Below are 18,626 nucleotides of genomic sequence, written 5' to 3' on the forward strand. Positions count from 1 at the left end.
CAGGAAGAGCATCAGCGCTCAGGCAAAGTCTGAGCCGGAACAGGAAACGCCTTATAGCCCTTCCTGTCGAGAAGGGCCCAACGCAGGGCCTCTCCGGAGCCTGAGAAGATTTCACTGCCCCAGTAGGGTCATCCGAAACTGCCTTATGCAGACGCCAGACCCCCAGTCCGTTGCACTCAGTGCCATCTACTCTGACTGGCAACGGCTCTCCAGGGCTTCAGGCAAGCTGTTTCTACAAGCCCAGTCTGGAGATGCCAGGATTGACCCTGGGACCTTCTGTGGAGACAGGCAGGCCTTTATGTACCCTGGTCCTAAGCCATGTTGGGGTTTAAAGGTCAAAACTAGCGCTTCAAATTAAGCTTCCAGTGCAGGGTGGGGAACTAGTTTTGGCCAAAGGCTGGGATGTCAAGGCCCTCCCGCAAGCAGCGGGCAGGGACATTGCTGGCATGTGCCCCCCCAACACACATATACTCATTCACATCCCATTCTCTCTCTCCTCTCTCTCACCCCCTCTCTCTCTCACAGCCTCTCCCTCCCTCTCTCCATCCCTCCCTCTCTCTCTCTCTCCCTCCCTCCCTCTCTCTCTCTCTCTCCCACCCTGTCTCTCTTCCCCCCGTCTCTCTCTCTTCCCCCCCCGTCTCTCTCTCTTCCCCCCCCCCCGTCTCTCACACACACACACCCCCTCTCATATACACACACACACCTTAGGGTTTGTTTTCTTTTAACTGGGCTTGGACTGAACAGCCCTTCAGATAAAGGAAACCTTCAAACAGAGGACCGCCCTCTGTAAAGTAGGACATGTGGCCACCCTATTTTGCAGTGTCAAGCAGGCAGCAAGACCTGGAGACTTACCCAGCCCCCCAGTGGACCACAGTAATCTTATTTATTTAAAATTATTTTTAGGCCACCTTTCAGGGTACAATCCCTCTCACTGTCTGGCTTATAGCTGTCTGACTCGGATCAGGTAGGTCGCAAATGGTGGCTGGAGTTCGTGGGTCACAGGCGGGATTGAGGGGGGGACGTCCTGGTTCACATCTCACGTCGTGCCCTTTGTCTCTCTGCCGTGTCCTGTCCAGCCCGGCCGCCTGCTGCAGCTCTGTGCTGCTCTTCCTGATCCTCTTTCCGGCCCACCTTCCTTCCCCACAGCAGTGTCCGTGGACAGTGGCTCCCTAATCATGTCGGAGATCGTGGACATCCCGGGTGACAGCAGCCCATCTGAGGACTCGTGCCTGCTGGATGCAAGCGGCTCGGCCTGCTCGGTGGACTACGTGCTCTTCCGCTCCATCCAGCGCAGCCGGGCCGATTACTGCCTGAGCGTGGACTGTGGCCAGTGTGGCCTGCACCCCCAGGGCCCCTTTGAGGAGACGCCTCAGGTGCGCCTCCGTGGGGAGCGTTCCTACTCCTGCTCGACGCCTGGCACGGGCTACGAGGGCTTGCTGGAGGCTGGCGGGGCTCACACCCACAGCTGCCACCGCCTGGAGGGCCTGGGCCACAGCGCAGGGCCGTGCTTCCCTGAGGTGCGCGTCAAGGCCAAGACTTCGCTGCCGGGACGCAAAGGCCCCGGGCGGCGGCAGCGCCGGAGCAGCGAAGCTTCCTGCCGCCTGCCCTCAGTCCGGTGCCCCCTGCTGCGCTCCCACAGCGATCCCGGCATTGCCATGACCAGCGACGCCGGTGAGTAGCACGTCAAGCCGGGGAAGCTAAGTGCGAGAGGAAATTGCCTATGTTGGGACAGCTGGTGCAGGTGTGCTCAGGTTTCTGTAGTTCAGAGAGTGGATGTGGGCAGCCCCGGGTTGGGAACTGACTAGAAGCGCATGACCTGGGATGGGCAACCGGCAGCCCACAGGCAGAATCCGCCATGTGATGTCGTTTGGCCCCCAGGAGAATGTTCCCCAGCCTCTTCAATAGCTGGAAGTCAAAGGAAGAAGATGTAGCAGAGACAACTCAATCTTGAGGGATTTCCGGTGCCACTGAGGGCGGTAGAATGGGAAACAAAAGACCCCTGGGGCACAATTCAACCGGAAGTTATTTTAAGTTGTTTTTAAAATCTGTCCTGCCTTCCTACCCCTGTGGGCCACCAAGGCACTAACTGCTCAATTTAAAAACAAAGACAAACAAAAGAACAAAGTAAAAACAATATATAGTATGACAGTGATGCAAACTGTCTTGTTGTTTTCCAGTTTGGGCCAGGAACTGTGTTATACTGGGAGGGTTATGTATGCAGGTGCGCGAAAGAGCTTTCAGTCTACAAGGAGATGCTTCGGGGAGCGGGAGGTGGGCCAAATTCATTTTCAGAGAAGCTTTGACATTTGTCCAATGCATGTGACAAAGCGGGGAATATAAAAAACACCAGCATATTTTAGCTTAAAGCTCTTAGTCACAAAGCCTTCGGAGAGGCATTTCAGCCTTTTTGAATGGGGAAAACTGCACAAAAGCCAGGGAACCTCCAAATGATTGGTGTTTGGGGGGGAGGGGGGAGCCAGGGGAAGAGGGTGTGGCCGTCTGGGGAGGGCCAAATTAGGAGCCCAGGAGACGGGTGCCAGGTTGGGGAAAGGTGATCTACACAGACTGGCAGGAGTTTTCCAGGGTCTTTCTCAGCCTAACCTAGAGATACTGGGAGACTAAACTTGGGAACTTCTGCAGGCAAAACTGGCTGCCCATTTGCTACTGGGCCAGGTTTCAGGTTTTAGTACAACTGTACAAAGCCCTAAACAACTCGGGACCAGGATACCTGAGAGAGCGCCTTCTCCTTTACCAATCTGCCCGGTCACTGAGGTCATTAAAGGGCATATTCCTGGTGGTTCTGTGGCCCGACTGGAGGCCACCCGGAGAAGAGCCTTCAGTGTGGCAGCCCCCTTTCTTTGGAACTCCCTGCCCCTGGAGGTCAGGCAGGCGCCAACACTGCATTGCTTCTGGTGCCTCCTGAAAACAGTTCTGTTCCAGGAAGCGTTCCTTAAATGACCAGCCACAGTTTTTACTGGCATTTTGTGTCTAATAACTTTAATATGGCATTTTCATCTTTTATCTCTTTTCACTATTGTACCTCTTACGTTCACCACTCCCCAATCTGTTTTAGATGGGGAGCGGTATACAAACGTTGTAAATAAATAAAACAAAACGTATGTTCTGTGTCCCTGAACTACAAAAATCCCCGCATCTTAACTCTTTCTCTCCTGGTTTTCATTTCATCATCCCCCGACCCCACCCACCCCAGAAGGCGACTTCCAGGAAGTCTTCTGCAGCAAGGTGTCGGAGGATGATGGGTCCAACTCCTCAGCAGATACAGGTGAGGCAAGGGAGCTGTCTGGGCAGCCTCTGGGTTGCCATGATCAGGCAGGTGCAGGCGAGGGCAGTGCCTGCTCATGTTGAATTCCGATTGCCATCTTTGAACCTGGCAAGCCACAGACAATACATTCCCTTGGAGCTTCAGATTCCGAGTTCAAGGAGTTTAAATGGTCAGTTATCAATTGTCATCACAACATAACCATGTGTGTCTGCTCGTTGCATCTTTTTAATTATGAGTCAGCAGGCAATTCGCTAATGCCTAACGGCTGTTATTATTATGAAGAATGATATCCATTCATCACCATGAGTATGAAACGACATGAAGTAATTGAAAACCGTACTCATTATTCATATAATCCTCTAAAGCACTAGATTTAAAGTGTTTTTATCCCACTCCCCAGCAGCTTAACAATCAGCAAAAAGGCCATTCTGGCCCACAGACTTACGATGTAAAAAGACATGGCACATAAGGAAAAGAGGATGCGGAGGGAAGAGGAAAAAATTAAGTTGCCTGTCAGCAGGGCTGGTAGAAGGGCCCCACTTCCCTTCTCATCTCCCGGCTGCGGGGTGGGGGGAGAGCTGGGGGAGGCAGTGCAACTGGAGCAGGCCCTGATATTCCCTTTGCCTGGTCCTCCCTCCCTCCCTCCCTCCCTCCCTCCCTCCCTCCCTCCGTCTTCTTTGCCACAGGGCAGCTGATGTCAGTACTGGGCTAGATGTTCCTTAGGAATCTAGGAAGTTCCCTTGTACTGAATCAGGTCATGAGTCTGTCTTGCTCAGTATTGTCTCTTCTCACGGGCAGCAGTGCTCCAGGGTTTCAGACATAGGGTCTTCCTTAGACCTACTTGCAGATGGCAGGCATCGAACCTGGCACCTTCCGCATGCCAAGCAGGTGCTCTGCCTGCCACTGAGCATCAGCCAGCCTTCTGATGCCACTCTTAGTAACGAAGCCCTGTGCCTGTCCCCCTTCACCACTCCTGCTTCTTGTCTCTTCCCAGGGCCGTATTCAGAGGCTGGCATTTTGCATCCGTCACTCCATGGGCTGCCTTCCCCGGCTCAGCTGGTGGGCAAGGCCCAGCTGGAGGTGCCGCGAAAGGTGCCGCAGCACCTGTCCAAGACTGCCACGCGCTCCCTGGGGGACCTGAAAGTGTGCCGCGGGACACGCGGGCTCATGGCCCGTTTTCTGCATAGATCCAAGCGCAACCTGGCTTTGGCAGGAGCAGAAACAGCCGGGCGCAGCAGTGCTTGGGGCCGCAAGCAGGTACGGCGCTATGTAGGTTTCCACCAGGTTGTGGATGTTCAGGTGCCTCTCCCCCACCCACCCCGCCCCTTTATTTAACATGACAATGGAATTATGATCATCAGTGCTGTCATTACAACATAGGTGATGTACAGAGTGACATACGGTAAAAAAGACAAGGTCTGTGCCCCAAGGAAATTGCAATTTACTCTAATCTCTGCAAGATGGAGAGAGGGAAACATGTTGTGCTAGAACCCTAAGAAGGGAGAGCAGAGCAGGGGCCTTGGATTTGCCCACCCACAGGTAGCACCACTTGGACAGCAGACTGAACATGCAGGCACACAACTAGGGATGTATGAGGATTTCGCATGAGCATGCCCCGTTGGAAGCTCTGAACGCCAGCGCGAGCTCATGTCCGCCGAAAATATTCTTAAATTGTCGAACAAGGGCTCCCGTTCGTCTCGTTCCCGATTCTCAGTTCAATTTGCGCAAATTTCCTCCAGAGACTGAATCACCCCCACTTTGCTCTGTGGAGGAAAATTGCACAACTTTGGGGAGGCTGGTGCAGATCTCCCATCTGGTCGTTGCTTGTTTTGCGCATGATGCTTGCTCACGCTGAGTGAACCACCATCGCCAACATGGAGGGGAATCAGGCACGAGATGAGTGACAAGACGACATTTGGAGGATTGTTGCACTCCAAAATATTCACCCAGCCCGACACACAGCTCACCTGGTTGCCATCTCCCCTGCTCTGGTGACATGTGTTGTGTTTCTATTTCAGCCATAGTCGTTCTTTCTAACCTTGCATCTATATATAACTATTAGCAGATATAAATTTTACACAAATCTGTGACTTTTTTCATCCTGGGGGGGTTTGGGGGGGGTTGGTGATGCATTTCCTCTTTTTTGGCTATTTTTTAAAATCAATTTTTTAATTGTAAATTTCAACAAAAACAAAAAAAGAAAATAACAAGTAGAAAGGAAAATATATCGTGTAAGTACATGCTTTAAAAGTCGCAGTTTCCGTTATTACAGCATTCTACAAAAAGTAGATTATACATACATTTCAATAAAAGGTGACCAGATGTTCTTATATAGGTCAGTTTGTGAGTGGCACCTATATACCACCCTTTCAAACATTGCTAGCGTTGTTAGGTCTTCAATCCATTGCATTATTGTAGGTGAACATTTATCCTTACGGTGCTGTTGCATCAGTCTTTTGGCAGCCAAAAGGGCCTGGAAATTCCCTTTATGCTGATTGCTGACCAGGTGTTAACTTCCAGGAAGCAGGTAAATAGTTTAAAAGAACAGGGATATCGGTAAATATTACAGAGTGTTCCAATACAGAGTTTTTTAGCGGTACGTAAGTGGTCACCCCATAGAGAAGAGGTGTTTGCAGCTGCTTTCTTCCTCCTCCCTAAGGCCCTGCTCTCTCTGCCTGCTTGCTGAGCTAAAGGGGATTCGTCCAAGCTTGACTGGGCCTTTAAATCCCTGCTTTAAAACCCATCATGCTCCTTGCCTTCTGGGGTCACAAGCCAGGCCAGTCTCCAGGCCCAGCATTAGGGTGGCCATGTGCCCTCTTTTACAGAGCACAGTTCCCTGTTTGATGAGCTGCCAGACGATCATCCCGTATTTGAAGGACTCTCCTGTCCAATTTCAGTTTAAAGGCAAAGGGTGCAATCCTATGCCTCTTTAGACAGAAAAAGGCCTACAGTTCCCAGCATGCCCCAGCCAGCATGCTGGCTGCGTAGGATTGTACCCAAAGGGCCCTCAGAATGGCTGCCCAGCCACAGCTAGCACCAGGATAGCAGACTGAACAGGCAGACACACAGATCACCTGGTCCCACGCTCCTCCACTCTGGTGACAGGGACACTGTTCCTCTTCAAATTCTAATAATTATTTCTCCATTTGCATCTACACGTATAAGTTAGCACATGCGAATGGGTGCCTTCTTCTGCCCACTTTTTTTGATGATGCGTTTCCTCTTTTGGGGCGATTCCTAAGTGGCCTACTAAGGAAAGACAGGGGCCAGGTGTGGCGCTGGGCGTTGCTGAGGGGAACACCAGAGGCTGTGGGCTCAGCAAGCCAGCATGGGGGCCGAGAATCACATATCGATTCGAACGAACAAACCAGGAAGGACTTTGGCTGCAGGTCTCTGGTTTATTTAATGCTTCTAAGCTGTGTGAGTGAGCATGTTTAATATAAAACAAACTGAATACGTGTAAAACCCTGTGCAGAGAGCAGGGCCGGCCCTACCATTAGGCAGAATGAGGCTTTGGCCTCAGGCAGCAGATGCTTGGATGTGGCAGCAAGGTGCTAGAGGAGAGAGCTGTGTGCCAAGCGGCCCTGCCCTGTGCCCCCTAAGCTAAGCCTGCTGCCTTCAGGAGCAGTGGAGGACAGCCAGACCCAGAGTGCTTTTGTATGGGATGGGGATGCCTTCTTCTTCCCCTCAGGATGCAGAATGACTTGGACCAGCCCTGGCAGAGAGGGTGGAAATAGAATCAAGGGGGGGGAAGCGGCAGAAATTAGGCTCTTGATCATGATGACAAGCCCAAAAACATTCCCTGGTTTTGACAGCTTGATTCTCTTGCTTAGTGGACCTCCTGAGATCAGGAAGTTCCCAGTCCTCAGGAAGCAGCTTAATTGTGCTGGCTAATTAGGGTTAAACAATTGGTTGAATCCTTGGGAAAGAGAGCTTGTGAAACAGGATGACAAGGGATTCAAATGGGTTCCTGTTTGGGTTTGCAATGAATTCCTCCTGGCAGAAATGCAGGGCAGGTTGCTTCAGAACAGAACACCTCTCAGAGGCCTTTTCCTGGAATTAATTTCTAAAGGGCTCATCTGTATAGAACCCACTTGAAAAAGTAATGAACAGCACATTCGATTGGCCTCAGAAATAAACCAGGAGTCAATGCAGATATCAGAGTTACCCAGTTAAAGGTGCTTGCCTATAAAGCCATAAACCGGGGTGGGGAAACTCTGTCCCGGGGGCCAAATCTGAGCTTCCTGATCTGCAGAGTTCCCCAGACAACCACAGACCACTTTCCCCCGACTACCCATCATGTGGTGGTTTCCCATCTTTGTGCATTTTCCCTCGTTCCAAAATGTTGAAATGCCTGTTCCAAGACTGACTTGCTGGCAGCTTTAAGCTAAAATACATTGGTTTTCTGTTGCATTGGTTTTGTAATTTTGGCCCTGCCCCTTTTGCCTTGGGCCCTGCCCACCACTGGAATACAGCCTCAAAATGCTTCTCCAAAATTGGATTTGAATAGAAGAAATGGAAAAATTTGAAAAAAATTGAAAAATTGATTTCCCTCCCAAAATTGAAAAAATTCAAAATTGAATTTGAATTGAACTGAATTTTCAATTCAGTTGAAAATTGGATTTTTCACAGGTTGAATGAGGTTCTCCACCCGCACCCTAAACACCTTGGGACACAAATACCAGAAGGAACGCCTCTCCCTGTACCAGCCCACCTTTGTCTTAAGATCTGTAGATGAGGCTGTTCTCAAGGGGCTGTCTGCTCGTGTGAGAACTGGGAAAGTGCCTTCTCTGTTGAGGCGGCAGCATTTGTCGAACACCCTCCCTGCGGAGCTGTGACTGGCGCTGACCTTGCAATCATGTCTGCAATCAAAACTTTTCTGCTTGCCCCGGGCATTTTAAGCTGGTCAGTCTGTTGCATGGTTTCCGACTGCCTGTTACTTCAAGGATCTCGCAGTCAAAATTTGGATAACCGGGGCAATAGTGAACGGGAGGGAGGGAGGAAATGCAGGACAGAACATGGAGGGGACACAGCTAGCTTAAGTAGGATTCGCAAGACCAGTGTGAGAGCCAGCGTGGTGTAGTGGTGAGAGTGTTGGACTGGGGGTTGGGAGACCCGGGTTCTAGTCCCCACTCGGCCGTGGAAGATCACTGGGTGATTTTGGACCAGTCGCTGACTCTCAGCCCACCCCACCTCACAGGGTTGTTGTTATGGTGATAAAATGGAGGAGAGAGAGGACTATGTATGCCGCCTTGGGTTCCTTAAGGAGGAAAAAAGGCGGGATATAAATGCAAGCAAGCAATAAATAAATACACACACACATACGTACATACATACATACACGCACACATACGTGGGAAATGCAGCCCCACAGTCTGAACGTCAGGTGTGGAAACACCCACAGAGCCTGCATGACATCTTATGCAACAGCTGGAAGCATGTTTGCATTTTAAGGTGAGGGTCAGAAGTAGAATCATTCTCTATATAAAATGCAGGAGACTCTAGGTAAACTAGAGCTGTAGAGATCTAACCAGAACCTGTCCCTGGCCCCCTAAAATTTATCTATTCTTGTCTGTCTGACCCGCTGGAAAAAATGCTGTTGTGTGGTTAACCAGCGCAGCGTGGCGGTTCAGGGGGTTCTAGTCTCCACTCAGCCATGAAGCTCACTGGGTGACTTTGGGCCAGTCACTGAATTTCAGCCTAACCTACCTCACAGGGTGGTTATGAGGATAAAATGGAGAGGAGGGGGACCATGTAAGCCACCTTGAGCTCTTTGCAAGTGGAAAAAAGGCAGGCTATCAATGTAATAATAAAAAGATCTTGAAAAGATAGCCGGTGAGGCTTGCCGTTACCCGGGTGCCACAGTTTTTGTTTTGGAAGCCCTGTTTCGTAAATTCCAGTTAAGTGGAAGCTTATTTAGAGGGCTTCTCATGTGGCAGGGCTGAACCTTGGCCCTGAAAACAGAGGGGGGAAACTGCACATCTGGCTAACATTTCTTTATGTCTGGGCTTTTTCAGGTATCGAGGATGGGGGCTGAACGGTGCTCTCCGGAGGGGATCCACCTGCAGAGCTGCGGAGACCTCAGCTCTACCTCATCCTTGCGACGCCTCTTATCAGGCCATCGGCTGGAGCGACGGCGCCCCCACAGCCTTAGCGGACTCATCAGAGAGAGCAACCTGTAAGGAGCCGCTCGGGGGGCCCTTCCTGCTGCCGAATGGGATGGCTTCTTCATGGGGTTGGCCTTGGATCGGAAAACCCAGGCAGGATTCCTGGAAGGACGGGATGGCGGCTTCTTCAGGACCCCCTCCCACCTCCACTGGGACGACAGAAGGAAAGCATGAGGTTGTGGGGGAATTCAGCTCCAACCCCCAGGGGCCGTAGTGAGAATGGTAACCCAGGCGAACGACCCTCTTGTACTCATTGATGCGCCTTAGAGGACAATCGTTCCGGCTTGCTCCGGGTCTTCTCCTGCAACAAAGGACGTGGCCCAGTGGGGCCTCACTCCCATGACCCCTGGCGACTTGTCTCGTGCGTCGCTGCACACCAGCGGTCCCATGGCACGACGGTGACGGATGCTCTCGCAGATGGAGACAGTGATTCGCACCCACCCCGACGATTCGTGCTGGAACTCCCGGCATGGCAGCTGTGCCTCACCGACGGCTGGCACCTCTGGCTCGTCTGATCCCTGCTTGCCCATCTGGGGCGATGTGGGAGCAGGAGGAGGTAACCTGAACTCTTGTGTGCCCCACTGAATTGCTATCGTGGGAACAAACCCGCCCTGACTCCTCGCCCACAGCTGCTGCTCCCTCCCCTCCTCCCAGCGTACACAGGGTGTGCCCAGGAGTGCAGCACCCCAGCATCTCTGTAACCTTACTTCTCATACCTCATTTTCGCTGTGCCTTTGGGTTGGCTGCTTCCTCTGGCAAGATGCCGGGAACTGGGATGGGGGCGGATGCATGATCTGTGATCCCTTTGGAGAGAAAGGCCACCCCCCAGTAGGGGTGGCCAGATCTTCTGAGGCTCCGGCCTTGGGACGGAGAGTCACTAAGAAGAGCTTGTGTTGGAGGGGACCAAAGGAAGGTCCTTCTAGGCAGCAGCCGGTTCCCCGCTCTGGCCAAGCAGATGCCTGTAGGAAGCCCATGGGCAGGGCATTCAGGCAAGAGCCCTCCTTAGCAACTGGTACTCAGACTGTCTCTGAACTAGAGGTTCCATTATGGCTAATAGCCATTGAAAGACTTTTCCTCCTCCGCTATGAATTTGCTTAATCCCTCTTTAAATCCATCCAAGCTAGGGATGCGGAGGGAACAGAGCGTAGGAGCTCAAGGGTGGACCATGGCACATTGGTGGTGGTGGTGGTAGGTGGGCTGATGGGACGGGGAGGGCTGAGTGGCTCATGGCAGGGGCAGAGCAAGTCTGGCTCCAGATTTGAGGGGTCCTGCAAAGGTGGCCCCCCCTTGCTCTGTCGATAGGCCCCAGCCACACTTTTACATTTTCCCAGAATACCCCAGAAAGACACTACAGCAGGTGCTCTGGGGCACTGTGGGAAAACTAAAATGGCAGGCAGCTCCCAGACCCAGTGCTTGGGCCCCGGCAGAGGCCTGGCGATGCCCGGTCTTGGCGCTGGAGTCCGGGCACAGCATGGTCATATCGCAGCTCAGGGAAAAAAAGTTCTAGCTGTGTGCGTTGCTGCTGCATCAGGAGGCAAAATGAGCAGCAGACGTTCCTGAACCAAGCAGAAACTCGCCTCCCCTTCCCCCTTGATTCTGGCCTCTCGCGTGGACATCTTCTTTCCCTCAGGGACTCTGAGAAGGAAGTGGAAGCCCTGAAGCTTTAGGCCGCGCCCCGAGGGCTGGCACTGCTATTTCCTAAAAGAGGAAGCCGGCCCTTCTGCATGCACTTCCTCTGGTGAGAGGAGGGGGGTCGCCCTCTTCCAAACCAGTTTGGGTTCCATGCTTTCCTCTCCTGTCCTTCCCCTCAGCCTGTTATGTGACCTCATAGCCTCCCTCCCTCACTGCCTGGCTCTTTTGGCCCACAGGGTGCATGCTACAGGAGGACGGGGTCGCCTCTCTCTCTCTTCCTCTGTTTTTGTTTTGCAAATCTGGGGAGCATGTGGGGGGCTTGGTTGGGAAGGAGGGTTGCCAACTTCTTCGCCCTGGAGAGGCCTCTATGCCTTTTATGTCCAGCAGGCAAAATTTAGCAGGTGAAACATGGAGGTGGAGGGAGTGGGAAGAACTTCCCCTGCCAAATTTTCCCCTGCTGCACGAAGCTGTTAAAGGCAGAGGAGCCATCCAACAGTTCGCACCCTTCGTTGGCGCACCAGGAGCGGCTCGCCACCGACTGTCTGAGATGCACAAATACTTATCTGAGAAAACCAAATAAAGCCATATCTATCCATCTATCAATACTCTGAGCCTGTTTGTTTTGCTTCATGTCTTCATTAAACACCCACACAACTCAGTCCGATGAAATCCTTCCCTCACACACAAGGGAGAATGCCTCTTCTGTCTGCGAGATCTAGGTCTTCCGAAGACGAGGGAGTCCTATTGTGTCTGGGCTGTACTGGTTGACACTGGAGGTGGGGGGCTCATGTGATGGAGAGGAGGCGGAGGAGAAGAAGCAACATGTCACGGAGAAGATCAGGCTACGGAACCCATCTCCCTGACATGCTGTTTTCTACAGGCAAAGAGATGGTGGGCGTGGTGGTATAAAGGAGCATTTGGTCATGTACCGGTAGTCTAAAGTGGTATAGTGCAAACAAGGGATGGATGAATCTGTCTTTCACTTTCTATAAAGTTTGCATATTTTTAAAGCACAAGTTCATTCCGTCCCCTTTCCGCATCCGTTGGTGGATGTTTTTTTGTATGTGTTTTTGTGCACATGAAGATCGTACTGGACACAATTTCCCCTAGTATATGCAATTTTTCTGAGTGTATGTATTTTTCTAATCAGTTTTGATCAGAGAACTGCATTACAAAATGCGAGAACTGCATTACAGAGAAATGCAAGAACCAAAGGAAAATTCCATTCTGGTTCATGTATTGTTTCTGGAAACGCAAAACAGGTTGCTTCTTATTAAAATGTGGACCAAGCAAATTTCAACCCAAAATCCTTGTCTAGGTTTACCATCTCACGTTCTGTTTCCAGCAACCCCAACTTATAAGGTACCTGCTACGACATGATTGTGTATCATCTAAAACAAAACCAGCAATGAAGGAGATGTCTTTCCTTCTGCACCATTTTTAACACGTATGCAAATATTTGCAGATTTGATTGATGCATCAACTGATTAAAAATTATATCACTTATTGTATCACAACAGAGGACGGCTCTCAAATATTGAAGCCAGGAACCGAGCCTGCTAGGCAGTTTTAGGTGCCTCAACACCGTGCCTACGTGCTACCTGGGAAATGGAGACGCGGCCGATAGATGCACAAAGCAGTCAAGTGCAAAAGGGGCAGAGGAAGGTTCTGCGATTGTCATGTTGTTCTCTCCCTTCGCAGTTAACACACTCCAGGAAACAAAGCTTCAGGCCAACACTACTTTATCAGTCAATGACTCGCTTCTTTACAAATGCAGATTCTAGGAAACTCTCAGACTGCACAGAACCAGCTAATCCACACATCTCCAAATATCAATAGAGGAGACGAAGTGGAAGTTAGAGAAGTTGCCAGCAGTCTGGGCAAGAACTTCAGGGCCAGACTAGCTTCGCAGGGATGCCCCCCCCTTAGGGTGGCTCCCTCCTACATCGGCTTCTACGAGTGGCCAACCTGGCAGAGCGTCTGAGCCCTGCCCCTGACTTTTCCCGCTTCGCTCTGTGGCGGACCCTAGCGTCCCTCAAGTCATGACCTTCTTCCTCCTCCTCCTCCAAAACCTGGGTTCTCATGGTGGAGGAATGGGGGAGCTGCTCAGCCCGGGCCATCTGCATGTCAAGGTGTTGAGAAGAAAGTGTCGCCGTATCTGGGCTCACTGGGGAGGGTGCCTCCCTCTGTTCTTCCTGTTCCTATTCTGATTCCAAATCTGAGCTGCCAGACCTCTGCACACATTCAGATTCATTCCTGACAGTAATAATGCAGTTGCAACAGCTCTTAATCGGTCCATTGACTCACTTCTTGTATGCAGAGTGGTTTCCGTTTGCTCAACTGAGCCACCTGCCATGCGGGCTTGATGTACACATTGGCAAGTCGCCAATGTTTCTCCGTATGGAGTGCATCCGCCCCCATTTCATCATTTACAATAGGGGCAAGTTTGTAATGCCTCCATGCTCATTGGAAGATCAACGGCCTGAGCTCCAGCATGTTCTTACCAAATGGCTTAAAGGCTGTACGCCTCTTGCCATATTTGCTTCGCAGTTGAGCTGTGTCCTCCACAGAAACAAAAGCCAAGAGGGTGCTTTGACGTTTTGGTTAGGGATATCTTCCTAAAGCATCTTTGCCCGAGATGACCTGTCAGGGCATACTTCTGTGGTTGCACTGTCTGTGAAATCAGAATGGCAGGGAGCAGTTTGGATCCAGATTGAGTCATAATTAGAGTAGACCCATTTAAATCCATGGAATTTAGGTTAACCATGACTAACCATAACTATGATTATGTAAATTTGTTATTAGTAGTGGACGCTTCTTAGAGTGGCTAGGCAACCGACCAGATGGGCAGCTAATAAATAAATAAATAACCGAAGGCCCATGAATTAAACGGGTCTATTCTAAGTGTAACTAAATCTGGATCCAATGCAATGTCTCCAGTGTTCAGGCGCATGCAGTCACAGTGAGGGCGTTGAACCTCAGACATGTCCATTCCCCAGATGGCCACGCCCCTTCCCCTGGCCCCACCTACTTCCCCACAAGCACCAATCATTTGATGGTTTCCTGGGTTTAGGACAGTATTTCCCCATTCTAAAAGGTTGAAATGCCCCACCAAAGCCTTTGTTACTGGCTTTAAGAGCGTTAAGCTACAAGATGCTGGCATTTTTTGTAGTTTTGGCCCCGCCCCTTTGGCCCTTGTTCCCACCCCCTTTGCCTTTGGTCGCCCAGAGCTTCTCTGAAATGGAATTCAGCCCTGAGGCTGAAAGAGGTTCTGCAACCCTACTTAAGGCAAGGGGAATGAAGTACTGCAGAACGGTTTCTGTGGACTGAAAATGGGCTTGAGGACACGATTTGGCCAAGCCCGGTTAAAGCAAACCTGGAGAGTTTCATGAAAGTCAAGGGTGTAAGCAGACTGGAATTGAAGCTGATGGAAGATCTGGATGAGAACCCGGCAAGGGCAGGAATGGAAGAGGTGCAAAGTGGATTCAAGCCAAGGCAGAGGAAGGTACTGAAAGGAAACGAACGTACTTCTGCCCAGCAGTCGCCATTATGCGCTGTGAAATCTTTGATTCTGCGACCGGCGTAAGTGATGAAGATGAATGGTGATTAATTTATTTATTACATTTTATTTATTACATTTCTAATCCACCCAGTGACTAATGTTCTCTGTGCTAGCTAGACATGATGGGAGAAACTCTCTAGACAGTTCACAACAATTAAAACCACAAAATACAAGGCAATAAAATACAGACGATAAAGTATAAAATGTAAAAGTGTAAAACTACAATATAAAAGTAAAACAAATAGCAAAACAGAAGCTAGCAGCAGTGCAAAAATGTAAAATACGACATCAGATATAAAACAAACTGAAAAACTAAAATGGATGGGAGAATAAAAAGGTCTTCACCTGGCACCAAAGTGAGCACAACATAGGCCGCAGGCGAGCCTCTCTGGGAAGCTCATTCCACAGCTGGGGTGCCACAGCAGAAAAGGCCCTCTTGGTAGCCACGTGCTTCACTTCCTTTGGCAGGGGCTCCCGGAGAAGGGCCCCTGATGATGATCTTAGGGTCCGGGCAGGTAGATATGGGAGGAGACAATCCTTTAGATAAGCTGGCCCCAAGCCGTTTAGGGCTTTGAATGTTAATACCAGCACTTTGAATCGGGCCCAGACATGGCCTGGCAGCCAGTGCAGCTGGAAAAGTATTGGCATCATATGATGACATTGGCCAGTCCCAATTAACAGTCTCACTGGCCTGTTTTGGACTAGCTGAAGCTTCCAGACCATTTTCAAAGGCAGCCCCACGTATAACGCACTCATCTAGATGAGAGGTTATCAGAGCACGGATAACTGTAGCTAGGCTACCTCTGTCCAGATAAGGATGTAGTTGCTGTATCTGCCTAAGCTGATAAAAGATGCTCAGTGCCACCAAGACCACCTGTGCCTCCAGTGACAGTTCTGGGTCCAAGAGCCCCCCAAGCTATGAATCTGAACCTTGAGGGGGAGCGCAACCCCCTCCAGAACAGGTTGAGTATCACCTAGCTGGGCAGACAAACCACCCACTAATAGTACCTCCACCTAGTCTGGATTGAGTCTCACTTTATTGGCCTCATCCAGTCCATTACCGCGCTCAGGCACTGGTTCAGAACAGCCATTGCTTCTGCTGGATTGGATGCAAATGAGAGATTTCGCTGGGTGCCATCCGTATATTGGTGACACCTCAGTCCACACCTCCGGATAACCTCCCCCAGCGGTTTCATGGGGGACACAATAGAGCCCTGGGGCACCCCATGGCATAATTGCAATGACACAGAGCAATAATCCCCCAGCACCACCTTCTGGAATTGGGCATCCATGCAGAAGTGGAACCACTGCAGTACAGCGCCTCCAGCTCTGAGCCCAGATAGCCTGTCCAGAAGGATACCACGGTCGATGTTCTCGGAAGTCACCGAGAGGTCCAAGAGAATCAATAGATTTGCATGACGTCTCCCCGTTTGCGTGCTGCAACCTCCTATAGATTTGCATAATTTATTCAGGTTTTCCTAGCCACTGGAGTTAGTGGGCAAGGAGCTCTTTCAAGCACTGAAATCCCAGGCCTCCCAGCCACTGGACACCAGACGGAAGCCCAGAAAGAGAGGAGGGGAGGTGGCTATGGCCCAACCTCCTTTTTGCCCCTGAGCCAGCCAGCTTTTGGCTCTGCCCTTGCTAATTGCTGGCATGCAGCCGCTGAAGCGTTTCTCGCCTGGCAGCCTTCCCCGACCCTGTGCGCTCCAGATGAGCGAGACCACAACTCCCATCAACCACAGCCAGCAGGTCCATTGGCTGTGCTAGCTGGGGATGATGGGAGTTTGTATGCCAACACATCCTGCCTTATGGCAGGAGCAGACAGAAAGCAGGTTTCCAGATGTTTTGGACTTCAGCTCCCAACGTTCCTGACATCGGCCATGCTGGCAGGGGCTTCTGGGAGTTGACGTCCACAGCATCTGGAGAACTACATTCTGCTTACCCCTACCTTATGGGAATGCGAGCTTTGGTCCAAGAAAGGTCCCCCACCCATGCCCAAGAGAGAAGGGAAGCACTCAGGCAACAGGTCAGGGCTGGCGTCACAGGTAGGCATACTCGGGCACTTGCCGAGGTGGCTAAGGCCAGTATTATAAGGCCCCACACCTCAGGTGGGCCCCCTGACCAGAGCTCCCTGGAGCTGCTCCTCCTCTTCACCACTGCAACCTGCCTGTTCCCCTGCCTCTCGCTCCGGCCCAGACAGTGGCGAGAAGGAGGAGTGGGAGGTGCCACGGCCCGCTTGCTCCCTGGCTCTCGGCCTGCCCAGCAAGCAAGCAGGAGCCATGATGAGAAAGAGGAAGAAGAGGAAGAATGGTTACATTGTTTGGGTATATATGTGTGTGGAAAGCTGCAGGAATATTAGGAAGGCAGACAGTAAGCCAGGGAACCCCTACCCGTTTGGACCGTGGGCATGTTTGGGGAGTGGAGAACCTGCTGCAGGCACCGCCACCAAATGCCTAATCAGCAGGTTGCCCCTGTGGATCTTAGGCTGCATCTCGTTCAGCAAAAATGTTCCTTTCCTGTCTGTTGGACACCGCAACGTCCGTTTCATCAAGGGCTGTCTGATTTAGCGAATTGCTGGTAGTGGAACACAGCGAACACTTCTTTTACACATGTTTTGACAATGCCCTGTAGTTGCTTCGTTTTGAGAAGAGGTTATTACACAGGTGCGTATAGAACTGGAACAGCCCTTAATATTCCCTGATCTATTTATGTATTGCATTTCTGTACCGCCCGATAGCCAAAACTCTCTGGGTGGTTCACTCTCTGATGTGCACTTTCTCACCATGCATAATTTTGTACACCTCTATGATGTCTCCCTTTACTCTTTTCCTTTCTTTCTTCCCAAACTAAAACAGTCCCAGCCGTTGTAACCCTTCCTCGTCTGGCGTTGCTCCAGCCCCTTGATCCCTTTAGCTGCCCTTTTCTGCATTATCCTCAGCCTCCCATTCCTAAGCCTGTACCCTCTGTGATTTTGGGAGATTTCAGCTTTCAGTGCTATCTCCATGACCTTTTGTACTTTCTGCCAGATGCAGAATTCTGTGGGATGCAAAAGCTTGCACATTTCCCCCTCTTTCCCTGCCATCAATGTCAGTTCAGCAGTATGATGTTTCCTTCCCCTTTCCCCAGGCAGCACAACACAGTCATAGCAAAGTTCAGGTCACTGCAGAGGAAAGGGTTCTGCAGTCTTAGCCTATTGACTTGGCCCTGATGAAGTGCTCGGTGTAGTGGTTGGAAGGAGATGATATGCCGAATCTTGTGCTTAGGATGATGTATGTTACCATGACTACAGAAGCAGCAGGAGGGGAAGGCACGTATGTATCCCAAAACAGAAGAGAAAATATTCTCAGGTGCCTGAAAAAAACTTTTATTATGTCCAAATAATTTTTCAGGCACCTGAGAATATTTTCCTTTCTGTTTTGGGACATTACCACAACCAGAGCTGCGTGTATGCTGGGAAACAAAAGAGGAGTGCGGAAAACAATACGTTGTTCAGCTTCCTGAGGACAGCAACTTTCATTCAAAACCAAGCACGTTCCTAGCCCTCATTGGCTGAAAAGATACACTTGATAGCATGGGAGCAGTGCTGAAATCTCAAAAGCAGGAGAGGGGAGGCTAAAATAAATGTGTAGTGGTCATGGGGGCTGGGATTTCAGTGCTTGCCCTAACACCCCCAGGACTAGGAAAACCGAAATCAATTACACAAATTGCTTAAAATAAAAAAAGGAAGATACAGTGTGCAAATGGAGAGATGTTACGCAAATATGTTCATTCTGCATCATTTGTGCCAGTTGCAGAATTGGAGTTTTTCCTAGGGCAGAATTGCAATTGATTGCTTAGCAGAAGTGAAGTATGAATGTTAGTTTTCTTTCAGCACCAAGTACACCTTGGCCAGCTGTCCTGCTTCTTGTCTCTCTCTCTCTCTCTCTCTCTCTCTCTCTTTCTTTCTTTCTTTCTGGCTCCACCTGAACCTAGAATTCTCTCT

The 18,626-nt window shown here is 50.6% G+C and overlaps 1 protein-coding gene across 1 annotated transcript in view; it reads left to right on the top strand.

The window, feature by feature from the left end:
* The window catches only part of ENTREP3 (endosomal transmembrane epsin interactor 3), a 31,701-nt gene extending 20,018 nt beyond the window's left edge, over positions 1-11,683 (top strand). The window contains exons 10-13 of the mRNA XM_084824435.1: positions 1,147-1,671; positions 3,212-3,283; positions 4,278-4,540; positions 9,301-11,683. Of these exons, the coding sequence (XP_084680561.1) occupies positions 1,147-1,671; positions 3,212-3,283; positions 4,278-4,540; positions 9,301-9,465 (1,025 nt within the window). The 3' untranslated portion in view covers positions 9,466-11,683. The remainder of the gene's footprint in view (positions 1-1,146; positions 1,672-3,211; positions 3,284-4,277; positions 4,541-9,300) is intronic.
* Positions 11,684-18,626: the final 6,943 nt, after the last annotated feature.

The sequence above is a fragment of the Heloderma suspectum genome, chromosome 17 (genome assembly GCF_057233095.1).
Source record: "Heloderma suspectum isolate Gila_16-S chromosome 17, 16-S_ref, whole genome shotgun sequence".
Classification (NCBI taxonomy): Eukaryota; Metazoa; Chordata; class Lepidosauria; order Squamata; family Helodermatidae; genus Heloderma; species Heloderma suspectum.